Source organism: Macaca mulatta, chromosome 1 (assembly GCF_049350105.2).
Source record: "Macaca mulatta isolate MMU2019108-1 chromosome 1, T2T-MMU8v2.0, whole genome shotgun sequence".
Taxonomy (NCBI): domain Eukaryota; kingdom Metazoa; phylum Chordata; class Mammalia; order Primates; family Cercopithecidae; genus Macaca; species Macaca mulatta.
The window spans coordinates 54,772,796-54,798,096 of NC_133406.1; the positions used below are offsets into that span (position 1 = coordinate 54,772,796).

The 25,301-nt window shown below is 33.1% G+C and overlaps 1 protein-coding gene across 1 annotated transcript in view; it reads right to left on the reverse strand.

Annotated features, from left to right (window-relative positions):
* The window catches only part of ZBTB41 (zinc finger and BTB domain containing 41), a 48,584-nt gene that overhangs the window by 5,097 nt on the left and 18,186 nt on the right, over window positions 1-25,301 (reverse strand). The window contains exons 6-10 of the mRNA XM_028851730.2: window positions 23,275-23,404; window positions 18,327-18,422; window positions 16,445-16,551; window positions 14,905-15,010; window positions 9,810-9,898 (exon numbers count right to left, since the gene is read on the reverse strand). Of these exons, the coding sequence (XP_028707563.1) occupies window positions 9,810-9,898; window positions 14,905-15,010; window positions 16,445-16,551; window positions 18,327-18,422; window positions 23,275-23,404 (528 nt within the window). The remainder of the gene's footprint in view (window positions 1-9,809; window positions 9,899-14,904; window positions 15,011-16,444; window positions 16,552-18,326; window positions 18,423-23,274; window positions 23,405-25,301) is intronic.

Consider the following 25,301-nt stretch of genomic DNA (forward strand, 5'->3'; position numbering starts at 1 on the left):
ATAGCAGAAAAGGTGAAAACTATCAACTTGATGAAAAAATACAAATTAAGGAAATAAGCTTTCTGCAGTGAGAGTTTCTATAGTAAGATTATGTATTTAACAACAATAATGCAAGTGGAGTGCATCTCAAGATCATAAATCAGAGACATAAAGCAACCAAAAGGTCCCTTTCATTACGTACAGAAAGAAGCATTAAGAGTAGAAGGAAATAAACAATACTCAAAGAGATGTAAACTAATAGCTAAAATCATAGAATCTATGAGCCTTTAGAATTTAAAAATGTCATCCACAGAATCACCTTTCTTTAGATATTAAAAATTGGTGTGTGAAAAATGTACATTAAGAGACTTATTTCAGACTTGATAAGTAGTTTATATCATATCATGCCTCTTACTGATGAGGCGGAAAGATAAAAGATTTTTTAAAAATAACTCCCACCCCCAAATTACTCTTTGCAGGCATCAAAACACAGCCAAGTCAGCCAGAACCTAAGGGGGAAAGGACTGGTGACACAGGAAGTATAGAGGTGCTTTATTTTCTCCTCAGTGCACTTTCAGATTTAGTCTATGGGGAAATAGAGGCCAAGCTGCAGCCCAGCACTTGAGAAAATCTCACTGGAATGAGAAGATAAAAGTTGGAGTTTGGGACTACCAAAGAAGTGAAGGGTCAGGAGCCTGAAAAAGAAGGAACAACAGAGAAATGAACAAAAATATCTGTATTTGCCAACTATTAAAAGAAACATTTGCTGGGTGAGACAGCTGGAAACCAAGAGTCAGAAGGCTACAGGGTTGACCAATATTCAGCAATCCCAAGAATATGGGAGACAGAGATTGGAGTTCAGGACTCACCAAAGTGAGGAACTCTAGTAAAAACACCATGCTGTCAGTAGAGACCCCAATACAATGATGAACTAGGAGAAAGGCAGATCAGAAGCAGCCAGAAACAGAACAAAGTCCTCTCATATTCTATTTGCTTGTGAGAAAAAAATTAAATCTATCTGGAAGGAACACATGTTCAAGAGCTTCTGTAATTTTTAACTCAAAAAATCGAAAGTTCAATACAAAGTGACCAGGTATGCCAAGAAACAGAATCAAATGATCAAATGTCAAGAGGGGAAAAAATGCAATACATACACCCAAAGCAAATATTATACATAAAAGACTGGGATATAAAAATCAATATGATTAATATGTACAGGAAAAAATAGGAAAAGTAAATTTTACCAGAGATTGGAATCTATGGGAAACAAAGGCAACTCTAGAAGAGGTAAGTGAAGATGTCTAATGTACATGTAATTGAAGTCTCCGAAAGAAGAGAGAGAGTAGGCAACAGCAATATTTAAAAAGAAAATGGCTAAGAATCTTTCTAAATAAAAGAAAGACATCAAGTCACAGATTCAATAAACACTACAAACCTCAGAAAATACAAAACACACACACACACACACACACACACTCAAATCAAGGCACACTATAGTAAAACTTCTGAAAACCAAAACCAGAAAAATCTAAAAAAGTAGCCAATTAAAAAGAGACATTTCCTTCAAATGAGCGACAATAAGACTGATAGTATATTTTTTTCAACAAAAGCAAAACAAGCTCCAAAACCAAAAATAACCTATCTAAAGTGCCAAATGAAAAAAAGCTGCTAACATAAATTCTACAGTCAAAAAAATTATTACTTATAAGGTAAAATAAAAACATTTTCAAACAAATAATATGGTGCCAGCCAACTGCATGAAAGAGAACTTTTCATGCATAAGGAAAATGACCCCAGGTGGAAGAACAGTAAACAGTAAAGAATAAATACATGGTTAAATCTAAATAATATTAAATATTTAAAACAAAAAAGCAATGTATTTGGGTTTTAAGAGACATGAAGAATTAAAATACATACAATACATAAGAGATAAGAAAGATAAGGGTGTTATAAAGATTTGCAGTTTCTGGAAAGTGACTAACAATTTCAATTATTTTATTTATCTTTTCTAGAAGGTAAGGTAGACTGTAACAATTTCAGAATGCACACTGTTATCCTGGGTAACCACTAAAAACATAATGAAAGAACACAGAATTAAGAAGTTAATTGAGGGAAAAATGACAACAACAATACTTAATGATTATAAACAAAGTGAAGACAAGAGAAAAAAGCATCAAGGAATCAATTGTGTAAACAGCATGATGATATATTCAAGCCCAAGTAAGTGAGAAATCACATATAATTTAAATGAGCTAAACATATAAATTAAAGGATAAAGATGATCAAAATAGATAATTAAATAATACCAAAAGATACATATCATAAATATAAGTCCAAAGAAGGCTTGGAACTAAAAAATATATATATTTAATATGAAAGTACCCAAAAGAGTGCTGGTAATCTTTACCATAATAAACAGCAACATTTTATAATTATGTAAAAGACCGTTCAACAGAAAGATTTGACTAATAATATATATCTAATACATGTATTATATTACATATATAATACATATCTTAATATATAACATATATTACATATATCTAATAATATAACCTCAAATTACATAAAGCAAAAAATGAAAAAAATCAAAAGAAATAAACAATTTACAATCATGGTTATAGTAGAGACTTTCACATAAATCTCTCGGTAACTTACAAAATAAGTGGTAAAAAATCAAGAATGTAGAATATTTGAATGGAATATCTTCTCTGACAAGAGTAGAATTACGCTAGGTATCAGTAACATAAACTTGCTTAGAGAATCCCCAAATATTTAGGAATTGGATAATACAATTTGAAGTAAACCATTAATGAGAGAATAATTTAGAACAGACAGTAGAAGATATTTTTAACTGAATTATAATGGAAATACGAAATTAAAAATGACGTATGGATTGTAACTAAAGCAGTATTCAGAGGATAACATGGCTTTCAAATACATACAATAAACAATAAAAAATACTAAAATTTAACAACTTAGGCATCTACATAAAAAAGGCAGGGAAAGGCAAATTAAAAAAAAAAAAAATAGAAGCTGGTGGCTGATAAGATGACTAAACAGGAACAGCTCCAGTCTGCAGCTCCCAGCGAGATCAACGCAGAAGGCGGATGATTTCAGCATTTCCAACTGAGGTACCCAACTCATCTCATTGGGACTGGCTAGACAGTGGGTGCAGCCCATGGAGGGTGAGCCGAACCAGGGTGGGGCATCGCCTCACTGAGGCTGAACAATGAGAACACATGGACCCAGGGAGCGGAACAGCACACACTGGGGCCTGTCGGGGGATGGGGGGTTTGGGGAGGGATAGCATAAGTAGAAATACCTAATGTAGGTGATGGGTTGATGGGTGCAGTAAACCACCACAGCACGTGTATACCTATGTAACAAACCTGCACATTCTGCGCATGTATCCCAGAACTTAAAGTATAATTTAAAAAAAAAAGAAGAAATACAAACAAAATGGAAGAAATACAAAGAGAAAGCAGATATGAAAAATAAAATAAATCAACAAAGAGAAAAATCAGCAAAACCTTGTGGTTCTTTCAAAAGATTAATAAAATCAATAAATCCTTAGCATGAAAAGACATATTACTAGTAACGGGAATGACAAAAAGCTTATCACTAAATACTATCATCACTAAAAAGATAAATAACAAAATAGCCCAAATTCTGCCAATAGATTTTACATTTTAGATTAATAGAATACCTTTAAAGTGAATAAATAAATTGAAAACATGACAGCTCTTTAACGGTCATACTAAAACATAAATTAAAAAACACACTTTAAAAAATCTTCAATTAGGCCCAGCATGGTGGCTCACACCTGTAATCCCAGCACTTTGGGAGGCCGAGGTGGGTGGATCACGAGGTCAGGAGTTGGAGATCAGCCTGGCCAAGATGGTGAAATCCCATCTCTACTAAAAATAAAAAAAATTAGCCAGGTGTGGTGGCGGGCGCCTGTAATCCCAGCTACTCAGGAGACTGAGGCGGGAGAATCACTTGAACCCGGGAGGCGGAGGTTGCAGTGAGCCGAGATCATAGTATTGCACTCCAGTCTGGGCGACAGAGTGAGACTCAGTCTCAAAATAAAAAAAAAGAAAAAAACATTAATTAAAACCTTTCCCTACAGAAAACAAACTCAGGAATTTATTCTGTCAATTCTTCCAAACACTAATGAGGAAATGATGCCAATTTTACACAAACTCCTTCAGATAACTGAAAAAGATAAATTATTTCCCAAATCATGTTTTGAGACCAGCATAGTTATGATAATACAGCCTGTCAGGGACATTACAAGGGAAAAGATATAGGCAATATGTCTTGTGAACCAAAAAAATGTACAAAATATAAGCAAATTGAATTCAATTATACAGGATAATATATCATAAACAGGATATATGCATGTCTGTACATTTGTTTGTGTGTTTGTTTGTTTGTTTTTGAAACAAGTTCTCACTCCATTACCCAGGCTGGAGTGTAGTGGTGCCATCCCAGCTCACTGCAGCCTCAATCTCCCAGGCTAGGCGATCCTCCCGCCTCTGCCTTTAGAGTAACTCAGACTACAAGCATGCGCCACCACACCCGGCTAATTTTTGGATTTTTCGTAGAGAAGGGGTTTTGCCATGTTGCCCAGGCTGGTCTTGGACTCCTGGGCTCAAGCAAACCATCCACCTCGACTTCCCAAAGTGCTGAGATTACAGGGGCTTGTGAGCCATTGCACCCAGCATGAACAAGATATATTCTATCTTCAGTACACCAGGAACAGAATGAACAAGATAATATATCATTAGCAAGATACTATGTCAAATCAGTCTGGGTTTATTCCAGAAATGAGGTTTCATATTCAAAAATCAATCAGTATAATTTACCACATAAATAAAATAAAAAAATATGATCAACTCAATCCCTCAATCAATATAGAAAAAACATAAAATTCAACAACTACTCATGACAAAAACTCTAAATAAACTAGGGATAGTAATTTCCTTATCTATCTACAAAAAACCTATAAATATATCATACTTAATTGTGAATTATTGAAAGCTTTTCCCTTGAAGATGAGAATAAGAAAATAATCTCTACTATCAATGTTTCTACTGGAGATGTGACCAAAGTAATAAGGTTTTACTTCCCAACCCCAAAAGACAGAGAGAGAGAGAGAGAGAGAGAGAGAGAGAGAGAAAGAAAGAGAGAAAGAGAGAGAGAGAGAGAGAGAGAGAGAGAGAGAGAGAGAGAGAGAGAGAGAAAGTGTGTTATAAAGACTAAAAAGGGGAAAACGAACCTGTCATTATTCACAGATGACCTGTTTGCATGCTTTGAAAATTCCAAAAAAGCTAGAGGCAAACTATAAAATTTAATAAGAAATTTAGCAAGGTCACTGGATAAAAAGTCAATAAACGAATTCAATTCTATTCCTATATACCAGAAACAAATAAAAAATAAAATTAAAAAAAGGTCAAAATTTGATTCAAAAATATCAAATGTCTAGGTATAAATGTAATGCAAAATGTGTAAGATAGCTACACTAGAAACCACAAAACGTCTTTGAAAAAAATCTAAACAAATTAATGGAGGTGTTCACAGACTGGATGTTATGCTGTTGTAAAGAAAATCAATTATGGAAAAGTTGACCACAGGTTCAATGAAATTCCAATAATTCACAGCAAGTATTTTTGTGTGTGGAAATTAACAGACTATTTATAAATTTATATAAAAATACAAACGGACAAAAATAATAAACACATTTGAAAATAACAAGTTGGCAAATAAAGCACACATATATGATCACTTAATTTACAACAATATGCCAATGAAATGTAGTGAGAAAGGATCGTCTTTCCAAAAAATAGTGCTAAAGCAACTGGATAACCATATGTTAAAAAAAGAACTTTCACCTTTACCTAATAACAAACACAAAAGCAAATTATAGAAAGTTCATGGATCTAGATATGAAAGTTAAAATAAATCGTCTATAAGGTAACAGCAAAAAATATTAATGACCTTGGGTTGAGCAAAAGCTTCTTAAAGAAAACACAAAAGAACTATAAAGAAAAAAATGATACATGACGTCTTTAAAATTCAAAATCTTTGTTCATCAAAAGACATCATTAAGAGTGAAAAGGTAAGTCATAGAGGAGAAGATATCTGTAATATATATATATATATATATATATATATCCGGAACGTAGAAAGAATATCTACAAATCCATTAGAAAAAGATAGACACTCTAATTTTTAAAAATAAGTACAAGAATTAATTTAGTATTCCATAAAAGTAGATACCCAAATGGCCAATGAGCACAACAACAGGTCCTCAACATCAATACCCATCACAGAAGTGCAAGCCGAAGCCACTCTCAGATAGTGTTACCTATCTATCAGATGGATTAAAAAAAAAAAAAAAAAAAAAAAACAGTATCAAATGTTGATGAAAATGTGAAGCAACTGAGATTTTCATACATGGCTGGTGGTGGTGTAAACTGACATTATTACTTTGAAAAACTACTTAGTAGTATCTACTGAAGTAGAACATATGCATATCCTATGAGCCAGGAATCCTAGGGCCATGAATATATACAAGAGAAAAGAATGCATATGTGTATGAAAAGACATGGACAAGGATGTTCACAGCAGCTTTATTCATAAGAGAACCAAGCAAATATAAACCAAGTATCCATAAAAGTAGAATGAATAAATTGTAACGGTCATATGAAGATGAAAATGAAAAGAAACAAATTACTGTCATAACGGAATCCACACTTAATATTAAGAATCCGGAAAAAAAGATTACATATTACATGATTCCATTTACATGAAGTTCAAATAAAATTAATTTTTGGTGCTATTAATATATATCAAAATAGTCATTATCTTTGCAAGGAGGTTACTGACTGGGAGGAGCCATAGAGAATCCTTCTGAAATCTTGGTAGTATTTTATATCTTGATCTGAGTAGTGGCTACATTGATGGATTCATTCATAAAAATTAATTGAGCTGTTTGAGATTTGTGCACTTGTGTGCTATACTTCAATTAAAAAAAAGCTTAGAAAGAAAATTCACCTTGAATAAAGAAATCAGTCAACATTAAAATCAAGTCCTAAATTTGTGGTCATCTTTATGCCAATTTAATGAATATGTTTCATCAAGACAACTGTTCAAGAATAGATGTAATCACTACATTCTGAAGATTGAACAAACAAAACTCATGATTAGAAAAAGCTATCTGTAGAAGAAAATCTTATATATATTTTCCAACTAATTTATCTAACTGTGTGGTTTAAAAATCAAAGAAATTAGAGAAGAGTCATAGGAGAACATAATAAATTTATTTACTCAACTAATATTTATTGAGTGCCAAACTCTTCACAAGCCCTAGGATATGCACTGATTGTACATACTCATCTGAAGCAATTAGGTGTACTGAACTGGCCAAAACTGAAACAAACACATCTTATTGTTTCTCCAGATGAGGATATGGAGAAAAGACATACTAATAGAAGAAAAAAAAGATATAGAGGAAGTCTAGTTAAGTAAATTCTAAAAACCAAAAATTTAGCAATATTTATAAATAATGAACTAAGAGTATCCTAACTAAGGAAAAAAAATCTGAAGAACAAAATTTTTCTGGTCACCTGCTGAGGGTAAGGATGGTTCAAAATCCTTCACCATTTCCTAGATAAACTATTCCACAAAATTACTATCTAATTTTACTCTATCTCTACATTTGGCAATTTTCCTTCTGATTAATAAACTCAGCAATTCTGCTTCCTTGATAAAGACACCCTAGCTAGTAAACATTAATATCTCATTTTCTAGAATGTAAATTAATGACATTCTGGCTAATCTATTCCCAGTATTTACTGTGAAGAATTACTCACAATACTTACAACTCTCAATGCACAGATAAAATTGAGTTTCTGAACCTATAAATCTCAAAAATGGACTTGGGAACATGGCGACCATTTCTTGCAAAAGCCACTCTGTGAAGTCCTGTCTGGGTAGACTGTTGGTCACTTTAGATTGGGAGTTGGTAAATAAAGTTTTATTGGAACACAGGCATGCTTCATCTGCTTACACAATGTCTGTGGCTGCTTTCAAACCACAACAGCAGAGCTGAAGGATTGTGACAGAGACTATTAGCTTGCAAAGCCTAAAACATTTACTATCTAGCCCTCAACAAGTATTTGCTGACTCTTGCCTTCTAATATTGTTCCCTCTCATTTCATAACAGCCATAGTCTTTGTCTTATTCCATCACAGAGCTCATGTCCTCAATTTTTTTTTTTTTTTTTTTTTTTTTTTTTTTTTGAGACGGAGTCTCGTCGCCCAGGCTGGAGTGCAGTGGCGGGATCTAGACTCACTGTAAGCTCCGCCTCCTGGGTTCACGCCATTCTCCTGCCTCAGCCTCCCGAGTAGCTGGGATTACAGGCGCCCACCACCACGCCCGGCTAATTTTTTGTAGTTTTAGTAGAGACGGGTTTCACCGTGTTAGCCAGGATGGTCTTGGTCTCCTGACCTCCTGATCCGCCCATCTCGGCCTCCCAAAGTGCTGGGATTACAGGTGTGAGCCACCGTTCCGGGCCATGTCCTCAATTTTCGAAGGACAGAGAGACTTGTCTTCTAATTCCAATTAACTGTGAAATATCCAGAGAGTGATGTTCCACACTGTCCCTGGCTACCAACCAATAACTATAAATCAGTGTTTTTAAAAATTTCGATGCAACATAGCCAGCACTAAATTTCTACTCTGGAAAAATTCTTGAAGTTGTACACAATTCTTAAATCATTTATGGTTTGAAATTAACTTTCTATAAGTTCACCATCTCTTTCAAGTCATGAGTTCTTTAGGTTAATTATTTGCAAAAGATATGGAAGATACCATTAAGTTTGTTTCCTCATTTTACACTTTTATTTATGCTCCCCCAAATTATGCCTTTTTTTTTTTTTGGAGGGGTGTCTAACTTTGCTTTTAACAGCAGCACTGTATCAGTAGTAAATCCTTTACTGCCACTATTTGCTACTAATATTGCCCAAATTCAGTTATTTACCATTCTAATATTTATGAAATCACTTATTTTTCTCTTCCAGAATAGCAGCTTGACAAAATCCGAATTGAATATAAAACAAAGCAGGCATAAATACATAAATGGGTTTGTTTCTTAAGGAAAACAAGGTTTTAAAAATGTTAATTTATTTGTAAAGGCAAACAAGGCTTCAGACAATATATAAGAAAGAATCTAACATATTCTGTATTTCAAACTGTAGTAACATTCCCAAGGGAGAAAAAGGAAAGATTTCAAAAATGACAACTTCTGGAAGGCAGCTGACGCAAAGCATTCTAATATAACTACCTATAAATCATGACTGGCTATGTAAAAAGGAAAACGACACGATGGTAACTTGGTAAACAAGACAATGAGGTCATATTTGCATTACTCTTTGAAAAGAGAAGAGAATAAAAGATAACAAGGAATTTAATCTGAAGACTTAAGGAAAGCCTTCAGAAAGCGAAATAAAGAAGAACCGTAAGACAATCAGAAAAGGGAAAATTACAAAAATTAAATATCCTATGGATGAATTTTTCTCAAGTTTTATAAAATATTTAAAAGTATTGAAGCTTACATAACAGAGAATAGAAGATGAGTATATTGTTCAATCAGGGCATGAACTTCAACATAATAAGTAATACTCTTAATGGGGAAATCCAAAGAAATTTAACCAAGAACAACAAAGTTTAAATGCCTATATTTTACTTCTGATTACACATTTTATATATATATATATATATATATATATATATATATATATGAACTACCCATTAAAATTTACCTGAATGCGTTCGAAAATGCATTTCCAGACTTGATTTGCCTTTAAAAATTTTCTTACAAACATCACATTGATGAAATGTTGCTTTATATCTAAGAAAATAAAAAGATTTGAGTTTTTCAATATAATTTTAATAACTGACAATATTAACAATTATATTAATAACTAACATAATGAAAATAAGTTGCAAATTCATTTACAACTATATATATTATTCTCACATTAACAAAGTAAAGAACTCCAAAGAAACATGGAAATACTTTTAATGTGTTGAGCTTGCCTCTGGTTCTTCCTCTTCCAGTTACATCCAACAAACGAATCTATAAAAAGAGGTCCGTAGATTTTCAACTGCTTTAAGTCACTGAACTTTTATTATTACTAGCTATCCAAATATACAAAAAGAAAAATTGTAAGGATAGAAACAGATCAAGAGTGGCATAAAGGGGAAATGAAGAGCTATCTAGAAAGGGACATGGCAGAAATTTTGTGGTGACGAAACTATTCCATATCTTAATTGTGGTGATGATTACATGACTTGCAGAATTATACACTAAAAAGAATGAATTTCACTTTCTGTAAATTACACCTTAACTAAATTTAAAAAATAGATGCTCAGGCTGATTAAAAAGCATCTGCAGCAATTTCAAAACCTGCATTTATCAAAAGGGTAGAATTGCTCTCATCGGTTTGTGTCCTAACAAAAAATTGTAAATTTGAACTTATAAATAAAATAAATTTTATACCTAAATTTAAAAATGAAATTAGTCCTTTATTTTTATTATAAAATATTAGACAGAAATAAAGCAATAAGTTACCAAAAAAATTAACTTAGTAAGCACCACAGCATAGTGCCTAAGAAGTGTCTGAATTAACAGTTCTCAACTGAAAATTGTATTGTGATAATTTGAGATATTTATAAAATAATTATTATTTAAGTGGCAGTTATTGAGAAAGCCACATCATCTCACCTTGGAAGCAATTCATATGGAATGAATACATGGCAAAATAATTAAATCAAACTTGGGCTACTTAATCTTCTGTAAAACAGTTTGCTCTTAACATACCCATTGAGTTTTACTGGAAATGTTTAGAACATTGTTACCAATACGAAATAGCAACATACTATGCCTAGGATTTCAAATGTCCCTCATTTTTCAATTTATCCAACCCAACATTTATAAGACAACACGCAAAGGACTCTCCTATAGGAACTTAATTCTACTTGATGAAACAGATGGTTGTTTTTATTTTCGTTAGAGACAGGGTCTTGGTCTGTCACCCAGACTGCAGTGCAGCGGCATCATAATAGCTCACTGCAGCCTTGAACTCCTGGGCTCAAGCTATCCTTCTGCCTCAGCCTCCTGAGTAGCTGAGACTACAGGTACATGCCACCACACCCAGATAATTTATTTTCTTTTATTGTTTTGTAGAGACAGGGTCTCACTTTGTTGCCCAGGCTGGTGTCAAACTCCTGAAACAAACATTTACACAGATAATTTGGATTTTGTGAATTGAGGTTGTCAGTAATAACCCTGGCAAAACACTCCTAACCAGGAGTTATGGAATAATGCTTGGTCTACCTTATTCCATTCATATCCATGGTAAATATAAACAGAGATACATGGGCACATAGAGAAAGAGGAAGCAGTACTCGACTGGGGGCAGTTTTGCCCCCATAAAACATGTGGCAATGCCTGAAGACGTTTTTGTTTTTCACAACTGGGTATAGGAGAATAAGTGCTACTGGCATATAATGGGTAGAAGTCATGCATATTGACAAATATCCTACAACACACAGGAAAAGAATTACTTGGTCCAAAATGTCAACAGTGTTTGGGCTGAGAAACCTTGCTCTATACTATGAACAAAGTGATATTTTCAACACAAATATGCACAAAACACTTTAACTTCCTCACAGTGGACTTAGGATAAATTCTGTAGGGCCTTGCATGGCTAAGACCCTATGAAAATATATCTTGTCATTATCACATGGATGCTAAGCCATATAGATTTTCAAGGAAGGAGAGCATAAACAATTCCAACTGAAGCAGAGATGTCAGTAAAAAAAGAACTTAAAAATGCCTATTGGATTTGGCAACAAGGAAGTCATACTGATAACTGTTTGAGCAGAATAAGATCAGAGGTCAGATTGCCACACTGACTGGAATGTGAAGAAGTGGTTACTGAAGTAGTCACCATAAAAAAGTTTAGAAGCAAAGATTAGAAAAATAATTGGTTGGAGGGGTGTTAATCCTTAGCACTCTTTGATATGCTCACAACCTTTAATCTTTATCCATAGCCCAAACTTCATTCCTGAGATTTAGACTACTATCCATCAAATTTTATGTTGACAATTTATATTGAGCATCTCAAAGTCAATAAACACCAAACAATTCATCATTTCCCTCTATAAGTTAATCATCTCTTCTATTCTCTTATCTCAGTGGCTGGAATCATCCACCCAGGCTTGCAAATAGAAATCATCTATGACTGCCCTTATTCCCTTACTCCCCGAAGTCAATCATGAAGTATTGCTAACAAGGGCCTAAATGTTTTTCAAATAAATATCACTTTTCATTACTAATGCAACTCCTGACTTTAGTCCCTCATTATCTTTTTCTCAGATTATAACAGCTGTCTAACTGGTTGATATACTTGCCTCTGGACTTATCCATCACAAATCCAACCTCCATACATCAGTAAAAGCGATATACCTAAAATACAAATCCAGCAGTGTCACTCCTTTGTTTAAAATTTTCATTGGCTTGTTAACATGTAGAATGAAGCACAAGTTCCACAAAATGATACATAGGGCTCCATATTCTAGATCTACCACCATTAGCCAGTCTTTGCAAAAAAGTAGAGTCTACAGATTCTAGTTCCTCAATTATCTAGGCCAGCCAACAGGGCCACAGGCCTGTTAAATAAAAGGTGATGGTAGGTCCCAAAACTCCTTTCACAGGGTCCACAAGATCAACATTTTTTTCAAAATAATAAGACATTATCTGCCTTTTTAACTATGCTGACATTGACACTACGATGCAAACGGAACAGTGGGTAAACTGCTGGTACACTGCTAGTATCTTACTTAGCTCTAAGTAAAGCAGTAGTATTAAAATTTACTAATAATTGTATTCTTTACTACCATATAGTCACAAAAAGAAAAAAATGTAATGAAAGAGTAAGATTACTGATTTTATTATATTTTGCCCTTTCAGGCCTTGGCCTTTTAAATATTCTCTGATAAAATGAGAAGTACACATGAAGCACTTCTACTATATACCAAAACATGATGGTTATCTCAAGGAAAAGCACCTCTCAAAAATGAAATGAAGTGAGCTGGTCACTTCAAGACAAACAGCCACCAATGTTTGCTATCAATGATAAAATCTGAGCTTTCAAGCTAATATAAGAACTTTGGAATACTTGTATTTACCACTGTGATCTTGACAGCTTTCCAGTACTTCTTTCTGAGAGACTGGAGGCAATATTAACAAATGTGATCTGTTAATAGTATGCTGTGAAATGTGCTAACATTTGGAAAATCTGCATAACTCAGTGAGCCCATATTTTCTCAATAACAAACACATGATCTTACAAAATTATGCATGGTAAAAAAAAATCCATTCAATGTATAAGAGACCAAGAGATTGAATGTAATAGAGTGTGAAAACCTCATTAATCCTGTTTCACATTCCACCTTACAACTACCTTTAGGAAACTACCACTTGTTTAGCTTTAGTGTAGTAATAAAGAGGAATATCTATAATTACCTGAGAAGACTATTAACAATATTCCTCTTTTTTCAAACTACATATCTATGTAAGGCTAGGTTTTCTTCATTGCTTCAACCAACATAACATATCACAACAGCTATGACAATGCTGCAGTCTTCTATTAAGCCATGAGAGATTTATAAAAATGTAAAATAATGTTGCTCTTTTAATATTTTGTTTTGTAGTTATTTCTTAAAAAATCGCTATTTATGTTAGCATATGATAGCAAATGAATTAATATTTGAAAATGTCTTATTTCTAATGATTCAAATTATTTATTTAAATAAGTTATATTTTTATATTATCTTACATTATAATTTATATTAAGATATATTAATATATTAAAATATATTCATATTATATTATTATATAATTTATATATCTAAAAGCCAAATAATTTGTAAGGTTATAAAGAAATCATGAAGAAAAAAAGTTACAGGACCTTTGGAGTAAGTGAGCCTGTAGTTTTAAGTCTATCTGCACAATGAATTGAAGTTACTATTTCCTTTTTTAAACAGCATATCTTTATATCCCAGCAAATACTATCATTCCTTACATATACAAAATACAAGAGTTCAGTGAATACATTGATTCAATGAGTGAATCATCAAACAAAATTAATGAAATAAATAATAAATAAACCAACACATGAAAATGTAAAAAATGATTACAAATCAACACTTTCTACTACTCTTTAAATTGGTCTTTGATTTACTACATTTATATATACTATGTACATTTTGCTAATCATGCGCAGGACTATTAAGTTAAGTCTCTTGGCACTTTAGAACATGTCTGTTATTTATCATTTGCCCAAATGCCTAATCCAAAAACATGAATTACTTGAACGTTTTACACTTAGCAACTAACCTCAGTTAAACTTGGATATCTAAATTATATTAAAAAGCTGATGTTCAAGATAGCACATACCACCTTTAAATAAAATAATATTTTAAATGCTTAGTATGATTAGAAACAAGTTTAAATTCTGACTGCAAACATTTCCTAACAATTGCTGTCTTATTAAGTATAATATATAGTCAGTATATTTAGCTCTCAAAGAGCCTCAGCAACCAAATGCTAAGATTTTTTATTAATTATTGTTAACTTGCATGTCACCTTCCTGGCCTTTGAATTAACTGAAAACAAGGAGGAAAAAATATGCTTGCTGAATTCTTTTAGGTCCATAGAGATGCTACAGAATGTAGAGAAAAACAACTGGTTAACCTAACTTCAATTAAACAAAGTAAATTTAAAAAGTTACAACTTTCCTCAGAGACTTAGGCAATGTAAATTATGAAACATTTTGCTTTTTCACTTACTTTTGCCACACTTTCTCTCCAAGGTGTACACTTTTGTAATGAACAGTGAGATGATCCCTACGACCAAAACATTTTCCACATTCTTCACACTGATGAGCTTTTTCACCTTAAAATAAAGACCCAAATATTTTGATTATAATATACCTTTCAGGTTTTTATCCCCAGAAATAAACTATCAAACAGTAAGATCACATGATGTCAAATATAACAGGAAAGTAAAGCCACATTTTATTCTGCACTATTTGCTCTATATTCCTTACTCAAATAACTTTCTTCAAAAATTTATGCTTAATTTCATGGATGTGAATCTTTTCCCCGCTTGGAAAAAGAATCAATAGCCTTTTGCTGTATACTTCAAATCATACCTTTCAACGTAACAGAGCAAGATAAATGAAACTACTTCAAAACTTAGGCATTTAAAAAAAAAATAAATATATATATATCAAACACCTCAAATTGATACACATTAAGATGAGGCTGTCTTACTGTTTATAAAAAGGACCCAAACATTTTCAGATCTTTGTACTTTTAAAAGATTTTTCATCTGTGAGGATTTCTTATGTTTGCAATGAGCCAAAATATAAATATAATGAAAAATTCGACATAAGTCCAATTTCTCATCTCTATTCTTACATTTACTTACAAAGGCTTGGTTTAAAAAAAACAATCACTGTCTCAATACCAGTGTGCAATTAAGGCATGTGGCCTCTGAGTTAGAAATTAAGAATTCTCCTCCTAAAAATAAAAAGGCATAATTCCAATGGAAAAAGTCATCTGATTTTTAGTATATCTTAGAAGTGGTGATAACAACTGCAACCTACCTCACTGAGATCATTTCAGAAAATAATTACTATCTGTTGCATACTTTATATTCAAAAATTATGTTTAAAATAATAATAATAATCACCTGTTCTACCGTGCTCATAGAGATGGCTCTTTCCCATTATTGTGCTCACAGAGTTGGCTCTCTTAGCACTTCCTGAACATCAATCTGAGAGGAAAATACGAAAGAAATCCCCAGAATATAAAAATTATACAGTATAAAGATCTGAAATTGGTCAGGATTATTAAGGTACTCTTCTCCAAAAACAGAGTTTCAAAATTCACTATAACATATACTTTTAACACCCAATTTTAATCATTTCCCTTTTAACATGTAAGTTTCACCAACTTCTCAAATCCAATCAAAATCAGAAATATTATCACAGCTTCTCCCTTTAGGGAAGTGTCAATAGCAATTATTAGATATATCCATGTAATATGCAAAATGCAAATTTTGAGAATTTATTTAAAATTAAACTTTAAACTACACTTTACAGTCACAAAGGGCGACCAAATAATTAAAATTACAGTGACTATGTCATAAAGTTATGTCCCTTTTGGATGTTTTTAAAAAATGTTTTAGAACCAGAATTACAAAGAAGTGACGAGCATAAACCAAATTATTAAACTTATAGCCAACATAAACATAACATCATATGATGTTCTTTTCAGGTATTTAAAAAGGATTTTGGAACTAGCATTACAAAACACGGTATACCTGAATGTATTTTTTTGTGCTTTGTAAGGTGATCATGACGGATAAATGTTTTTCCACATTCATCGCACTCATATCTTTTATCATCATGATGTACTCGTAAGTGAAGTCTGTAAAGAAAAAAAAATTGAACACCATTAAAACTGGTGACACAGAAGGGAAAAGCTCAATAATGAATAAATGATGAATAAACAATGAAAACTGGGCTGTCTATTCAACTACTCATATATTATTGGCTTTATTTCTATGACCTTCAGAGTCCTTTTCAGTCTTTTACCACCTGACCCCAGGTCCCTACTCATCTCTTTCAAGAAAGCATTTCAACATTTGTATATGCTCAAACCACTTTTCAACATTATTCCTTCCCATCATATTAGATCCTAAATCTGGTTCACTGAATCTATCAAATGTCTAAGGTTATTATTTAGCTGACTGACCAAGACTCAAAAATATCAAAAGTGTAGTAATCAGAAAGGAATTAGAATCAGACAAATGAAGTAAGTGTACAAGTGACTAAGCATATCATGATAGCAAACGATACAGTAAATGATATGGTTTGGCTCTGTGTTCCCACCCAAATCTCATCTCAAATTGTAATCCCCACATATTGAAGGAGGGACCTGGTGGCAGGCAACTGGATCTTGGGGGCAGTTTCCCCATGCTGTTCTTGTGACAGTCAGTGAGTTCTCACAAGGTCTGATGCTTTAAAAGTGTTAGTAGTTGCCCCCACTCTCTCCTTCTCCTGCTTCACCTAGGTAAGACGTGCCTTGCTTGCCCTTCATATTCCTCCATGATTTTAAGTTTCCTGAGGCCTCCCCAGTCATGCGGAACTGTGAGTTAATTAAACCTTTTTTCTTATAAGTTACCCAGTCTCAGGTATGTCTTTATAGCAGTGTGAAAACAGAGTAATACAGCAAATAATGGAGAATTTGCCCTATTCTAGATAATTGTTATCAACCACAAACTGATATTTAATCATTTTCTATCTTTTATAAGAACTCCACTTCATGAAAATTACATTTTACTGCTTTTCTTCACACCAATAGAACAAAATGGGGCCCATTTTATAGTCACCCAAAGACAGTATAAAAGGCTTAGATTATTAAGATTAGTTTAAGTTGAATGAATTTTATCTCTGGAGCCTCCATCTCTCTACATATTCTAATGAAAGGAATAGCTTTCCTTTGCAAATTGCCAAAATAAGTGTTGATTTTACCAAGACCAACTGACTAGACTACCTCTAAAGGAGAAGTATTCAATTTAAACTTAAAACAAGATAAACAATAAATGAAAGTGTATACATTAAAGCCTTGTATATAAGAACAATTTAATAAAAATTAAAATTGTACACACATTTCAGAATTAGTTACATTATTATTTATTTAGAAAAAACTTTTCATAAACTGCAAATATGGTCAAGGATTCAACCATAAAAATAACTAAATAAGATATAATCATTATTAATGCACAAAAGACTTTGGAAAATTGAGAATAGGGAGATTTTTGTTTTGCCTTTTATATTAAAATATTCTTTGATAGTAAAGAGTGGAGAAATGCACTAAGTTTAACTGAATTTTCATTCAGAGAAAAGTAATGAAATAAATATTTAAATAATGCCTTAGTAAAGCCTTCTGCAAACTTGGTGTGAGAAAATATTTAATAATATTTTATACCACAGAATAAAGATAATAAAATGTTTAGTAAAAAAAAAAAAATCCAAACAGTAAAGTTTCTGCACAACTTTGCACAACTTTGCATATCATAAGGACTAAGAAATGTTTCAATTCAACAAAGTAAATAGAACTAAATAGAGAATAATAAGAAAATAGAACTAAAATAGAGATATAATTCCATCTTAATAAAGGGAAAAAATGGTTTTACTTACCTATATGAACTTCCATGACGAAAACTTTGCCCACAAATACTACAAAGGTGAGGCTTTTCTCCACTATGGATTCTCAAATGTTCTTTCAAAGTAGTTCTGCATTAAAATATGTATATTCAAAGATTTTTAAAATGCCAATGTATATAGTAAATAGATTTGTGGAAAACTTACTAGAAAGGTATTCAAGCTAACTGATATTATGACAATTCTCTCCTCTTTCTCCTACAATAATTTTGTCCTTTACTATTCTCACTAGTATATAAACATGCTCATTATAGCTCTCTCTCCTTAAAAACAAAAAATACTTCAGCCTCATTTGCCATTGGTTTGCTCAGAGATTTAATTATACAAGTAAAGCAGACTTTCAAGAAGTATAATTTTAAAATGCTCATTATGACACTGAATTAAATTGATCTGAATTTTGATAGAGAGGGCTTAATAATATTGAAGTAATCCAGTTTATCAGTACTATTTCTTCCAAATATGTGCTTAGTATTTGTTGAAAAAATGTTGTAAAGCAAATAAAATGTTGTAGGTATTTCTAACTTCCAGGTGCTGATGTGAAAAAGGAACCTATATACAGAATATAATTATTGCTGTTCCTAAGTCTTCCAGCCCCACTGGCCCTGGATGGGCTACTATGAAACCATTACTCCTCAAAGTACATCACTAGCAATTCCTACAGTTCTAACCTTCAAAGCTTCCCCACATATCTAAAGTGCTGAGTAATAATGGACAAAGTTATTTTAAGGGGAAATAAAGCAAAAGGGAAATATGACTGACCTCTGCAGGCTTTTAGCTATCACTACTATAGTCATGTACTGTATAATGACATTTCAATCAATGACAGACCATATAAACAATGTTGTCCCGTAAGATTACAACGGAGCTACACAATTCCTATAACCTAGTGGCATCATAGCACAATACGTTACTCACATGTTTGTGGTGATGCTGTTGTAGACAAACCTACTACATTGCCAATTATATGTAAGTATAGCACATACAATTGTGTCCAGTACGTAATTCTTGATAATGATAAGCGACTATGTTACTGGTATGTATTTACTATACTTTTTATCATTATTTAGAGTGTACTACTTCTACTTATTAAAAAAAAGAAAGCTAACTGTAAAACAGCCTCAGGCAAGTCCTTCGAGAGGTATTCTCTAAGAAGGCATTGTTACCATAGGACATGACAGCTCTATGCATATACTGCTCCTGAAGACCTTCCAGTGGGACAAGATGTGCAGGTGGAAGACAGTGATACTGACAATCCTGACCTGGCGTAGGCCTAGGCTAATGTTTGTGTTTGTGTCTTTTGTTTTTAACCAAAAAAAGTTTAAAAAGTAAAACAAAAAAAAAATTTTTTTAAATACAGAAAAGCTTATATAAAATAAAATATCTTTACGCAGCTGTACAATTGTGTTTTAAGCTAAGTGTTACTATAAATAAGAAAGTTGAAAAAATCAAAAGTTTATAAAATAAAAATGTTACAGTAAGCTGCTGTTAATTTGAGGGAAAAAAATTTTAATACATTTAGTGAAACCTAAATGTACAGTGTTTATAAAGTCTACATTAGTGTACAGTAATGCCTGAGGCCTTCACATTCAGTCACCACTCACTCACTGACTCCCCTAGAGAAACTTCTGGTCCTGCAAGCTCCACTCATGATTGGTAACCTACACAAATACATATATACTTTTTTATATTTTATACCATTTTTACAGTACTTTTTCTATGCTTAAGTATGTTTAAATATATCAATACTTACCACTGTGTTACAATTGTCTACAATATTCAGTACAGTAACATGCTATACAGGTTTGTAGCCTGGGAGCAATAGGCTGGCTAAACCACATAGCCTACATGTGTAGTAGGCTATACCATCTAGGTTTGCATAAGTACACTCTATATTTGCGTGATGACAAAACTGCTTAACAATGCTTTTCTCCAAACATAGCCCTATCATTAAGCAGCGCATGACTGTACTTGGTTTTTATTTCAATCTCATACCTAGTAAGTTTAAAGGATGAATCTGAAATAAAAGTAGAGTTTTGCCAGTAGATGGTGCTCTTCTACAAGGCCCACCAATATGACAGTCTGTAGCTACACCCAGCTTTGAGGAAAATATCCCTAAAGATATTCCCAGATCTCTACCTATTAAATAGTTGTAGTAAAAGATAGAAAGGTTATCTTTGGGATTCTTGTTTTGCCTTGTTTGCTTTTTCTTTTTACAGAAAGATCTTTAAGGGGAAAAATGAATGTATAATATATATAATAAACTTTATAATTTATCAATGCGTAAATGTTTTCATATAGTATACTGACTTTCCTATTTGACCATAGTATCTGCTATTTTAAGAACATGGCATTTCTCATTTTTTAATTATAAAACTCTTATATACTGCAGAGTATAAAAAATTTATAAGTACTGTTTAAAGAACAGTAAACACTTATATGCAAAATAAGAACATTACTAGTACCTTAGAATGTCTACCCCTACTCCTCCCTGATCTCATTCTCCTTACCACCCCCCTCAGAAATAATACATATATAAAGAATAAAAAACTAAACAAGATATCATATGCTTTTGAAAACCTGAGTAACAAGCACAAACCTAACAATATTGTCACTATTAGATAAAGGGCCCAGAAGACAGTACGAACAGGATCTCCAGATCAGAGTCTAGCTCCTTCTGGCACATCAGTAATTAAAGTGATGAAAAGTACTGGAAAACAAAGGTTTCACCATACTTGAAGTATCCGGCAGAGCTAGAATAGACCAGCTACTGAAAGTCTGGCAGAAATAGAGTCAAAATAAGTAGGCTGCTCTATATATTTTCCTTCTAAGTTTACCATGACCTGCCTCTAATTCTCATGGAGAGCTCGAAAAAAGACATTTCTATGAAATGAGTATCCTCAGTTAAATCAAGGAAAAGGGCATAAAGTATAAGAGTAGGAACCTTATTAGCACACAGAGGTACTAGACAGAGGCACAGTACAGGTAAGAAATCAGACCTTTCTAGCATTCTGTTCCCTAGTTAAAAGAAGAAACATGCTAGCAGGGACAGTGGCAATAATCCCCATCATGTCTTGGGTCATACTACTAACAGTCCACCCATTACATATGCTGTACACCTGACATCCTGGGATCTTCTTTCACCATCCTCCTGTGTTCTGTCTTTGCTTCTCTCCCATGTTATAGCTATTTCCCTTGTCTTCCTCTTTATGAGTTTATTCCCTCATTTTGGTGGAGCACACCCAAATGGTGGAGCACACCCAGTAGCTTTATGAGAAAGAGTACATTAAAAGCTTATTTTTTGGCACCACGAAAATATCTTTATTCTGTCTTGAGATTTTATTGGTTAGTTGAGAACAGAGCTCTAGGTTGAAGATTATTTTCATTCAGAATTTTACAGGTACTACTTTATGGTCCTACTTCTAGTGTTGATGTTGTTAAAAGTCCAAGCAGTTCTAATCAATGTATGTGACTTTTCTCTCTCTCTAGAAGCACAGAAAACCTTCCCTTTGTTCCCCATGTCTGAAATATCATAGTGATGTACCTTGGTACAGGTCTATTTTCATCTAAGCATATGATACGTCATTTCTATCTGGCAAACTCATACCTTTCAGCTCTGGAAATCATCTTGAATTATTTCAGTGGTGATTTTTCCCCCTCTATTTTCTCTGTTATTTCTTTCTAAAACTCCTATTATTCAGATGCTAGACTTGCCTGATCCTTTAATGTTCTAGGCCTTATTTTATATTGCTGGCTTTTGCTCTACTTTTTGTCCTTTAACCCTCTCGTTGAGTCTATACTTTGGCCATCATGCTTTGAATTTCTAAGAGCTCTAAATTATTCCTTGAGTGATCCTTTTATATATCATGCTTTTCTCATTTAATGGATTCTGTATCTTCAACTGAGGCAAAAAAGTAATTGTTTACTTCTTTTGAAATTTTCTTCTTCGTTAATAATCTGTTTCCTTAAACTTTTTTTTTTTTCTGTTTCTCTGTGTTGGAAACTATTTTCTATGTAAAAGGTTTTCCTCTTATGTATCATGATCCTTGACTATCCGCTCTTGATTAAGTATGATAGGCTAAAAAGTTGATGAGAAGGGCAAAGGACATAGATGGTCTTGATAACTCAGCCTTCACTGTAGGTGATCTGGATGTACCACTTGTTAGGGAATACATTTGCCCTTAGGTGCTCAGATTTTCAGGAAACAAACTTCGGATCTGCTGCCTGGAGAATAAAATCTAAAAGCCAAGATATTTGCAGAGATAAGGCCTGAAGATCACTGCTTTCAGCATGCAGAATATACCCCATCATGTAGCTATGTGGCATACTTTGGTCTAGCAATACTCTTGGGAGAGGGACAGGTGTCTACTAGCAATGGCATGAGTAGATGGTGGAAGAGAATCCAATGATATTAGTTCTAAAACTTCTAAAGTTTTTAATCTAGTGCTCCTTGTTCTGCCTCTCCTTCAACCCAGTTCCGAGGTACCTAATACTGCCACAGATTCTGTGATGTAAACTATGTTCTCACATTTCTGCATTTCCACTTTGGGGTTTGTCTTTCTTAGATCTGCTAAGTCAATTGCCACTGATCCATCTGTTTTATAGCTTCCAAATCTGTGTCATTCTTGTTACATTTCTGTTGTCCCTATCTTTGTAGCTTATTCTTTTTAAAAAACAAACAAAAACCCTTAATCTAGTTTTAGTGGGGTTTCAGAAAGACATAAAATATGTACATTAAATCATCCATCTAAAACCTGCAAATCTTGACTCCATATCATCTTCCATAACATTTGTGTAATTCCTTTTTTCCTTATATTTCAAACTAAAGCACAATTCATGCATGTTGTGTCTTACGTTACCCTAATGCTTATAAATCATATTCATTGATAGTACTAGGATGTTTCTGGGTGTGCAGATAATTCTTCACCTTTCTCGTACTGATTTTCCACAGATAAAGCAAGTCCATTTTCTCTTTCCACCATGAGTACATTCTATATGACGTTTCAAATTTCCAGTGTCATTAAACTGGCGACCACATATATCACATGGAAAAGGACCTAAAAAGGAAAAAAGAGTGTGCATTTAAAGTTTAAAGAGGAGATACTAAGTTAAATTTAATAGGTATGCTGTAAGTTCATGCCTATTCTGTTGGCACATATGTCATAATACACTGCAATTTCTCTTCTACGTTGTTTATTCCTAGAATAACATTTCCATATCCCTATAACCAAGTATAGGGCTCAGCATCTAACAGACAATAAATGTTGAACAAACTAATGAGTTAACAAATTGAAATGGCCAATTCCTTATTTGAAATCAGACTGGAACAAAGTAGAAATGGCTGCATACTAAAGTTTTTGGGAAAGTGCGTAATAAAAAACTTTGGAAGAACAAATGGAGGACTTAAGAGAGTTCATAGTTTGGAAATATTTCTATTTGGTGGTACAAAATTAAGCCCAGGCCTCTCATAGTAATACTGACATTAGTTGGATTTGGAATTTCACTATGATTTTACCAAATAAACAACTGGAGACAAGACAGGGTTCTACTGACTGACAAAATCTAAGACAGACAAAGAATGCGTAAAAAAGAAGTTTAATAAATACAGAAGCTATATATTTGCAAGAAGACATCTCAGTATATGGAAGGACAAACTGAAGAAACAATTCTAATGAATTAATCATAATAGCACAATAGAAAGAAAACAGAATTAAGACACTGAAATTCAGAAATATAACTATAAGCAAAATTGCTTGGTAGCCACAGTAGATCTGGGTAAATTTCCATGTGTTTTACACATTAGTATCTTTAACGTATTCTCATTTAAAATCTCTAACATTTCATTTTCCATGGCTCTAAACATTTTACTAATTTATTAACTCATTCAACAAGTATTTATTGATTCTTAATTCACATCAAGCACTGTGTTAAATATTATGAAAAATCTCTCCACTTCTTCGGAACCAAAAAAAGGCTCTAAGACATTGAGAAAAGGAAAGTCAGTATTTACATAGCTGAAAAATAAAGGTGAAGTAAATACAAGTGCCAAAATAAGGTTATTATGCAAAATATGTGGTTAGTCAAAGAATGAAATATCTACTAGTAAAACTTTTAATAAAATATGACTATATGTATAGCTGGAGGTTTCAGCTGGGCAAAGGAAGAAATGAAGCATTCTCTTCAATATTCAGTTACTTATGAGGATTCTTCAAAGAAAACAACAACTACATTTTTTTCCTATACTGGATATCCAGTTTTGCATGTGGCTAAACCTATTTAAACAACCTCCCGGGCTCAAGCAATCCTTCCACTTCAGCCTCTCCTCTTTTATTTATTTATTTATTTTTATAGACAACATCTCACTAGGTTGCCCAGGCTGGTCTCGAACTCCTGGGCTCAAGTGATCCTCCTACCTCTGTCTCCCAAAGTACTGGGATTACAGACGTGAGTCACCATGCCTGGCCAAGATCTGACTTTTAAAAGCCAAACTACAACTTTTACACATATATATTCATATATATTAAAAATTCTTCTCCTTTAACTGTTCAGATTGCATTACTTACATATCTTTCCCCCTGATTTAACAGAATATATATTCCTAATGTAGACAGTATGAGTACTGTTTTGAATAACCTAAAGCAGATGTTATCAAAATGTGATATCTAGATCATTTGCACCAGCACTACCTGGGAACTTGTACCAAATGCAAATTGTACAAGTTCCAAACGCAAATACAAATTTGGGGCCATACTCCAGAACTATCTCAATCAGATACTCTGGGAAATTCATTTTAATAAGGTCTCCAAGTGCTTGTGATATACACCAAATTGCATGATGCACTTATCTAAAGTATACAGTGATACAAGGGAACAGAAGCATAGAGATGGAATGCAAAAGAAGCTCTCTCTCTCTATATATATAATATTGCTTTGTGTATTTTATATTTGCATGTAT